This window comes from Pinus tabuliformis, chromosome 4_1 (genome assembly GCF_031772625.1).
Source record: "Pinus tabuliformis cultivar Carrire ecotype Pingquan chromosome 4_1, CPIR1, whole genome shotgun sequence".
NCBI classification, from domain to species: domain Eukaryota; kingdom Viridiplantae; phylum Streptophyta; class Pinopsida; order Pinales; family Pinaceae; genus Pinus; species Pinus tabuliformis.
In genome coordinates, this window is record NC_142303.1 from 501,289,484 (window position 1) to 501,298,881 (window position 9,398).

Consider the following 9,398-nt stretch of genomic DNA (forward strand, 5'->3'; position numbering starts at 1 on the left):
CATTTTTTCGACTAAAAAATATTCAATTGCAAAAGCAATTAAAAGAAAATTGGCTAAACATTATTAAAAAATAACTATTTATTTAAAAATAATTACACCGAAGGTGTTCTATACCGTTTTGTTTTCCACCGTTGGTTCAATAAACCGCTGTCATTATTTCCATCGTTGTTCGATCGAACCATTATCATTGTCAGTGCGTTCTGACCATGGTCCTTCTTCAAAGGCGTTTTGGAGGGTGAAATGTTCCCGATGGTTGAAGCTGCAACAACATTATTGCAGGGCATAATTCTTTGTCTCTAGGTTCCCAGGTCGTCTATACGGCCCTGGATTTGCACGTTTCATTCAATGGGACGATCGGATATTTATCTTCTTCCGCTTGCGCTAAAGGGAAACGATCATTGCCAATGGATCCTTTCTGCAACGAAAATGAATACAGGTGCCTGAGACTTGACAGCGATGGCAGCCACAATGTCTACAGGGTCGCTCCGCCACCAGGACAGAACAATGTGAGAAACTGGAGAACGCACTAGAAACTGGATCGATCTAATCAGAATTGCATACTCCCTGGAGCCTGCGGGCCTTATGGCATATGTGTCAACGGCTAGTGCAGTTGTCCGGGCTGCGGAACACGGGATCAATTCGAGTAAATTCATTACCTAGATGTGACGTAGGGATGTTATAGCAGCTCAAGCGAGCCGTCATGCAGCCAGCCGACGGAGTGGAGTAAACAATTCCATGGAGTGGATTACTTTCCCAATGACTACCTGAAGCCTGAACCGAACGCCAATGAAAGATCGCGATAGAGATACAAAAAAAACGAAACGTGTTTGGTTGGAAACAACGGGGTACTGGCGGATCTCTTGAATCTAATGTCACCAGTTTTTCCACAAAACTCATTGGAAGGTCCTCATAAATGTAGAATATAATTATGGAAGCATAGATGACTCTATTCTTGTAATATTGTTAATCCTTCCACGTTTTGAGAGGATGGCTACATTATTATTTTAATTTTAAATAATTATTTTCTCTTACAATATTATTTTGATGAATGTTCTTTTGGGTTTCAAGAAAGCGAATTCACTGTCTTAATATGTGAACTTGGTAAAGGACAATGCCACCGAACGAAAGCGCTAATGAATTGCATCCACTTTGAAAGAACGTTAAAGATATTTTTCCCTTAAGTTGTGGTGGATAGTAGACACCTTATTTTTACAAAGTTTTAATATAAAATTATTCAAATGTGAGTCATTTTTTTCCTTAAATTAAAGAAAAAAAAAAAACCATGGAAAGAGAAATTAAAGGAATTTGCAATGAGCGCTTTTTTAAAGGTAAGAGCATCTTTCGAAATTCCGCATGCATTAAGATAAGTGATAAGATACGCATTGTCAAAACATGTTGTAATGAACAAATGGAAATTTTAGCATGATTTTGAAAAAATCTGGTAGAAATTTTTGAAAATCTATACTAGCATGATTTTGAGAAAATCTAACATAAAATTTCAAAATCCGGGTTAGAGTTGTCAAGCTTCAAGATTTTAGGTGTCAAGGTTCTTGATGGTGTTGAATCCATTTCCACAATGAAAAACGATCTGAACATTGTCACAGTTGGTTTATAGAATATTTTTATGCTAGATTCCAACGAGAAATTCATCATTCTGACAAAATTGTGGCCTCTGTAGACAACGCCAATAAGATATATGGAATTTGAGACTCTTTCATCTTCACTGAAATTTGAAGGATCTTGCCATACAATTGATTTATACGCCGCCTAAAACACAAAGAGAAATTGTAATGGGGTTGGTGTAGGAAACTTGCCATACAATTGATTTATAAGCATCATTTTTCACATCCACATGCTTTCATGGTGAGTAAGCAAGAATTATTGAAATGAAGTGATATTTTAACATCCATGAGACTAAAAATAGTCAATGGGACCACCAATATCCCTACTTTCCACCTTTCACAATTCTATCATTTTCTTATTCAAATTGATGATGAGTTAGCCCAACCTTCTAACAGTCCCCTCATTGAAAATATAATGTGATGATCGTGAACAATGATATTCAATTATGCTATTAGGACATGTTCATTGCATCACAATGTCAAGTTTTGTTTAACACATTGCAACACCAAGTTATGTTAGTCAAATTGTGACGTTACTTTATGTTCATAACATGGGGACATTGGGTTTTGTTTAGCACATAATGATGTTAGGCTATAGTCATCGCATTGTAACATTGGCTTATGTTTATCACATTGAGATGTCAGGTTATGTTTGTCACATTGTGACACTAAGTTAAGTTCTTCACATTGTGACATCAACTCAGGAGCTCTATTCATCACATCATAATGTCAGGTAATGTTTGTCACATTGCAATATTGAGCAATTTTTTTCACAAACATTGGGTCATGTTTGTCACATTGTGATGTTGGGTAATGCATGACACATTACAATGTTAGGTTATGTTTGTCACATTACAACATTAGGTAATGTTTGTCCCATTATGACATTGGGATATGTTGGATTGAATCACAATGTGATGATGTTGAATGGTTATGTTTAAATGCAACATCAAGTTATGCTTTTCACATTGCAACATTGGTTTTGTTTAACAAACCGTGATGTCAAGTTATGTTTGTCACAATGTGACATCACGTCATGTTCATCACATTTTAATGTTAGTCATGTTCAACACACTACATTGTCATGTTTTGTTTGTCACGTGCAAAATTAGGTTGTGGTCAAATTGCTAGATCGATTTATGTTTGAAATATGTGAAAAGAAGTTTTGGCTAGGTTCCTTGAAAACATTTCTAATGAACTTTTTCCTTTTTTTTGATGATAGGAACTTTGCACTGGCATGGCATATTGTGTGAAAGGAAACTTACTTGTGATGTGATGTGACACAAATAAAACAATTTTTGCATGACCTAAAAGGTTTGCTTTCATGTGACGCAAATTTTTTGTTTCTTATGATGTATCAAACTTAAAATATCTTTCCTTGTCACATTGATAGCAAATCAACTTAAACATCATAGATAATGATTCACACTTGTTTTAAGGGCATTGTTGGTAAAATAAATTCATTTATACTATGTAGATGATGATTTAAACTTGTTCTAAGAACATTGATAATAAGTCGAGTTTATTTTGGTGAATAATTTTTTGTCATCAATGTAATTAAATTTATTGAGTTACTTGTATTTTATAAATAAAAACTTATGATGATTTGTGTTATTGAAAAGATTTTTGAAATTATGTATTAGATTTTCAATTCTAAAATTTAGTTATGAGCGTGCATTTAGCAATGGGATCTATTCTTGGCCATATGATCTTTCCAAATTTTCTTTTATATTATTGGCAAGATGATCTTCCTCCATCTTCTATTCCTTCGGTGTATCTTTGCACCTTTAGGGGCAATTGCTAGTAAATAAATACAAAAAATTATTATCATGTTAGGAGGAAATGACTTTTTCACGATATTTTTTATGTTTAATTTTAACTAAAATTCAACATATTTTTTTTTATGTTTAAGTTGTTTAGTCTATAGAATTCAATTGCTCGAAGAGGTATTTCAGGGTTTTGAATCCATTTATGCATTCAAAAATACATTTTAAACAACAAAAAACCACATTCTTTTTTGAAACTGTTTTGGGATTCTAGTGAAAAGGTCCATTTTATCTATAAATTAGACTAAGCCTTATTATTATTATTATCATATATAAATATGTTATAATACATATTATATAAATGTAATATTTTATGAAAAACAGTGTAATTTTTCCCTTAAAAAAATTTAATAATAAAAATTTTGGTAAAATTTTAATTCTTTTATTGTTTAAAATGTTTTTTTGTTAGGTTGCATTGACTTTTAATAAATTTGAAAAATTAGATTAGTGAGAAGTGGATCCCTCCCCACCAATTTCCTAGGGATTTGAGATTATATCAATTCTAAAAAGTTCATATTTTAATTAAATGGGGAAATTAATATATAAACAAATTTTATTTAGCAAAATGGTCCATTTTATAATAAGATGTGTATTTTTTTTTCAAGTTAAACTTGACCCTTAAACTTTTTATATATGCTTAATCAGATAAATTTATACATTGGTAAGACATTCTTAGTGTTGCAATAGTTTTTTCGTTACAATAATTTTTTTTTTATGTTTATAAAGCTTTCGACTATATCATGCATTAATATTTTTAATGTGGTTTTATTAGTATATAAATAATTTAATTTAATGTTCTAAAATTTCTAGAAAAATTGGATTATAAATTTGTAATTATAATAATTTTTTATTATGTTTTAAGATAAATTAATTAAAAATTATATTTTGAAGATGATTAAAAACTTAAAAAATTTAACTCATTAAATTTTTAATATATTTAATTAATTGTATAAATAGAATATAAATTAAAAATTTATTTATATATATTAAATATAGGAAAACTTTACAAACTCTTGGTCAATTAAAAAATAATAATCCAATATGCTGAATTCCACAGCATTGAAAATAAAATAAAAACAATATTTTACAAATAAGTGTTAAGGTTGTGGTCAATGGTTAATTGTGGAGTTTTGGTCCTACAAATCCAGCAGTCCAATATTGAGTAGAACTATATAAGTCTGATCAATACCTATGTATAAGTTTGGTTCCCACAAGTCGTGCAATCCTATTTTTTTGATTGAAAAACATATATATATATATATCCTTCCATTTTATACCCACCCAAAACAGGGTGAATGTCAGATATTCAACGGCCTTCAAAATCAGCTGGCTGTGCGGTGCGTATACATTCACACTAAGAGTACCAGTAGTGGGATCCACGCTAAGTGCTTGTGAATTAAGATTCATCCCCCTTAGACGCCATTGCGTCTTGCCGGGAATCAAAACACGGGGATTGACCTAGAGTTCAATGAATGTGGACGCCTTTCCACTCCGATGCATCTTTTACATTTTTTAATTATGATTTTGTGCATCTACCTGTATCCAAATCCATGGACAATATATTCCATGGAAAAGCCAGTGGCAGCCAAAAGCGGAGATTTGGAGGCCACGAAAATCCAGGCCCTCTTATCCAATACCAGATATTCTGAATTGCAATATCTTCCCAATCAAATTTTTGTAGAGTTTGCAGTTTAGTTTTGACTGTGGAGTCTGGGGTTACTCTGAGGTGCATTATTCATTTTCCAATTTTCATTCTTCTTGCTCTGTCAATCAGATCTGCAGCTACCATTTTACTGCTCAAACTGCATTTGGCTTACAAGTTTGGATTAATATTTTGAATTTTCGCAGTTGGGTTGTATTAATTTGCCTGGCATCTTCATCTTTTAATTTCTGCTGAACCACCCAACTGCAAATTCATTTTATCACTGCTCTGGAACATTCTTCATATTTTGATTTTTGTTGAGCCACAATTGTGCAGTTCAATCAAAGTGGTCTGTTGAGGAAGAAATCAGCTCTTAGCTGTATGTATTTTGGTTTTCCTCTGCAGATATTTTCTTGTGGCTGTTATTGCCTCTGTTTAGTTTTGTTTTCAAAAAATTGGAAAATGGTTTCAGCATTTAGGTTCTTATCTGGTTAAATTCAAACTTGTATGACGTTTTGTGCACAGATTCTCAAGGATGGTGCTGTGGGTTTTTGCCTATGGATCCTTAATATGGAATCCAGGTTTCAAGGTTGATGAAAAAGTCCTTGGGTATATCAAGGGCTACAGAAGAGTTTTTGATTTAGGTCAGAATTTCTTTGATGAAAGCCAGTTAATCACAATCACTTAATAAATAAAAATGGGATTGGTGTTGCAATGGCCGTTTAATGGTGGTTTTCCCTTGTACATTTTGCAGGTTGTACTGACCACTGTGGGACTCCACAGTTTCCAGCTCGAACGTGCACATTGGAAGCACAGGAGGGAACCATCTGTGTAAGAACATAGAATATTCTTTCACTGGCATATATATTCTGTGTATATACCATATATATTGCAGGGAATACTAGATAATTATAATAGGCACTATATGTTAATGGTGTCTGAACTCGTTTTTTTTTATTTGTAGCATGAATGGTGTTGTTCTGCATCTTCACTGTCTTTTTCTGCATGAACTTACATTGTTTTTTTGGTTATCTTTTCAGTGGGGTAGAGCCTACTGTGTGAGAGGAGGGCCAGAGAAGGAAAAAATGGCTATGGAGGTGAGATGAAAGGGGACCTCCACTGTTTTGTTTAGCATGATTTTCTTTGTCAATTAATGAGCAAAAGGCTGATTGGTTTTAATGGAAATGTGTGATGTTCAGTATCTGGAAAGGAGGGAATGTGAATATGATATCAAGGCCTCTGTAGATTTCTACACAGTAAGATGCTTGGATCTGCCCTGTTCCACTTATGTACTATATATATGGAAACTACCTAACATTACTGGAAAGTTATTCATGTATATCTTGGATAAGTATTGAAGCTATTAGTATATTTGACTCTTTCAGAAAATGGCTAATTTGTAGAAGATTTGATGTTGTAGGAGGAAGGAGAATCTGCAACCCCATTTCTGACAGGAGTCCTAGCGTGAGTTCCAGCGGCACTGATATCAAGCTTTTTCTAAGCATAGATTTATAAGCTTGATATATTTTTCTGACTAAATGACAGCACTGATATCAAGCTTTTTTAAAGCATAGTTTTATAAGCTTGATATATTTTTCTGACTAAATAATGACAGCACTGATTGGTTTTTGTTGCTTCTTGCAGATTCACATCCACTCCAAACAATGAGATAAACAAGAACTACCTGGGACCAGCTCCACAAGAAGAAATGGCAAGGTACATTATAATAATTTATTTCAGGATACATGCCTGTTTAAACAGTAGATAGGTTATTGTTCAGGCTATGGGATCTAAACATAACATTAGATAGATTGGCATTATCTTGTATGCAGACAAATAGCAAAAGCTGTTGGCCCATGTGGGAATAACCGTGACTATCTTTTCAAGTTGGAGAAAACCATGGCTGGCATTGGTGAGTATATGTGAAGTTACACTGCTATATCCATCCTTCATACTTAAATGTTTTGAGAAGTGAAATTAATAGCATTGTTGTCACAATGCCACAGGTCATGAAGACCAGGGATTGATCAAACTTGCAAATGAGGTCAGGAGAATTCTTGGAGGCATTCATGAGCATTACTACTAACTTTCAGAATCCTGTTCTTTTCTAGTGTAAACGACGACAGGCTAATTACAGTGGGGAGATATACAAATTCTTGCAATAGTTACAGATAACTTGGAATTAATCTGAAAGTGGTTAAAATGGTTACCATTATTGTAATGACCATGATTTTTCAATACAGCCCATCCCAAATGGGAAAGCATTGCCCTAGAATTTTACTGATTGTTTCTTACAGGTCCAAATTATTGTTTTGGACTGTTTCAATAGAACCAATTTTAGTGATTGTTCAATACAGCCCATCCCAAATGGGGAAGCATTGCCCTAAAATTTTAGGGATCGTTTCTTACAGGTAAAAATTATTGTTTTGGACTGTTTCAATAGAACCATATTGAGTTGAGGCTCCGAGTCACTCGAGGATCGCATATTCTTGTGATTGTGTTTAGGTTTTTCGTTCATGAGATTTTTTCAAATAGTTATATTCACATGAAATAAATGAGGTATTGTTAACCGTACATCCCGGCGGAGAAGGGATGATTAGCTCTGAATGATGGGGTGATGTAAAATAAAAGTATAACTAAAAATAAGTGGATTTCATACATTAATTTGATATTTGGTTTTAATTTAAAAATTGGATTATTATTATTATTATAAATAAATATTGATTAGTAATCTATAATAAATATTAAAATATTTTATTAGATTTTTTATTATGCATTTTATCTTGTTGAAATTATAAAATATCATAAAAATTAATTAAATTATAATTTTATTTTAAATTAACCCCATGGGGGTGGATGACCTTGGTTTATGTAGTGCGGTCTAGTGCGAAGCAAACTTGTACAAATGACAACAACTAAGCATGAAGGAGGAGGCCAAGACAACTAGCGTGAGAGGTTTCAAATCGTCTAGAAGGGCAAAGGAAGTTATAAAGAGTGGAGCCTCACTTGGTTCATTTGCTTTTACCTTCAGGTTATGGGAGATAGGGAGGGTGGCGTAATTAGCGTGGAGTATGCACAGATTGCTAAATTGTGCATGCTCACTTGTGTAGAGACTTCATTCTCTGTAGTTGCTGATGGAGGGAGGATGTCGGGACCTCAAATTGGCATCACCACCCCTAGGCGAGGCGAGCGCCCAACTGGGTGTCCATGACACTTGAGGGTGACTCGGGCACGTGCACATTCGTGTTGCACGAGGGCGATGGGCGAGGTGGGCACCCGCCCGACTAGTGGGCGAGTGCTGGCAAGGCGTACGGACGAGCGGGAAAGGCGTGCAAACATATAGCGGATGGTGTGCACGGTGGGCGTAGAGTTGACAAGTGACACGACACAGTGGTGGGTAGAGCACAGACGAATGGGGTGCACACCAGTGAAGGGCTCCCACACTCAAACACGAGTCAAGTCAGCTCATGGGAAGCGATTGAACGAAGGTTTGTTGGTAGGTCATCTCGTTCAAAGGACGCAATGGTTCATTTACATGGAGGTTGAACGCGTATTAATATAAGCCAATTCATCTAAAGGGTAGTGCAGACATCACATAACATATAACATAGAGCAATAACCGTAGACTAGTTCGTAGTGTGAAGGAAGGGAATGGTCAAGTGCAGGTAAGTGGTTAGGGCACATGGGCACATTCTGAATGACGCGGGTAGGAAACTATGACTTGCGGCCCATGCCCTCGCCTATCACGGCCCTATACCTGTGGTAGTCTTTCAACCACGTATAGCAGGTGCGACACCACTACACTTTTTCTTTTCACCAATACTAGAGTGTATGGACTACGCCTAACTCCAACACTTAGCCAATTTTCCAATTCTTCAAGTGTTAACAATGCAACGGAATAACATTTACTTCAATTACAATTCATCATCATTATTATGCAGTGGAAATCATAAACCATACAAGTATACACGCTTATACTTGGGAGGGGCAACTCTCGTAAAGTCTGCCCGATATAATATACAATTGTAATGTACAATATCTTACAATTACAAGTTTACAACAGTCATGTGCTACCAACTTCATTGGCCTACACAATATACCAAGTGTTGTGTCACAATCTTGCAGCTACTCAGCTGCCACTTTCCCACACGAGTTATGAGGAAACCCCAAGTTTCCTTGCATTAGAACAATTTTTGTAGTTCAACTATTGCACTGACACTTCCGTTGTTTAGTAGCCCAGTCGAACACCCTACCATGCCCAAACTTCCTGTCACTTCATTCACTACACACGGGTCTGTGTTGCCCTTG

General features: G+C 35.0%; 1 protein-coding gene across 2 annotated transcripts; it reads left to right on the forward strand.

The window, feature by feature from the left end:
• Window positions 1-4,999: 4,999 nt before the first annotated feature.
• Window positions 5,000-7,442, forward strand: LOC149176732 (gamma-glutamylcyclotransferase 2-1-like). 2 transcript variants are annotated; one of them, XM_089423166.1, is made up of 10 exons: window positions 5,000-5,174; window positions 5,297-5,469; window positions 5,616-5,734; window positions 5,845-5,921; window positions 6,131-6,187; window positions 6,290-6,346; window positions 6,511-6,554; window positions 6,735-6,806; window positions 6,923-7,002; window positions 7,097-7,442. In XM_089423166.1, exons 3-10 carry the CDS (start codon window positions 5,626-5,628, stop codon window positions 7,174-7,176), a joined length of 576 nt encoding a protein of 191 aa, XP_089279292.1. In that variant the 5' UTR covers window positions 5,000-5,174; window positions 5,297-5,469; window positions 5,616-5,625; the 3' UTR covers window positions 7,177-7,442. The 2 variants fall into 2 exon arrangements, with proteins under 2 accessions (XP_089279292.1, XP_089279293.1); XM_089423167.1 differs by having other exon boundaries at window positions 5,427-5,469.
• Window positions 7,443-9,398: the final 1,956 nt, after the last annotated feature.

Bases quoted from the DNA above. Each gene is read 5' to 3' on its own strand.
- LOC149176732 (XM_089423166.1), top strand. From the start codon at position 5,626: ATGGTGCTGTGGGTTTTTGCCTATGGATCCTTAATATGGAATCCAGGT. The intron at 5,735-5,844 runs GTCAGAATTTCT...TACATTTTGCAG, and splicing joins CAGAAGAGTTTTTGATTTAG to GTTGTACTGACCACTGTGGG. The intron at 6,188-6,289 runs GTGAGATGAAAG...TGTGATGTTCAG, and splicing joins AGGAAAAAATGGCTATGGAG to TATCTGGAAAGGAGGGAATG.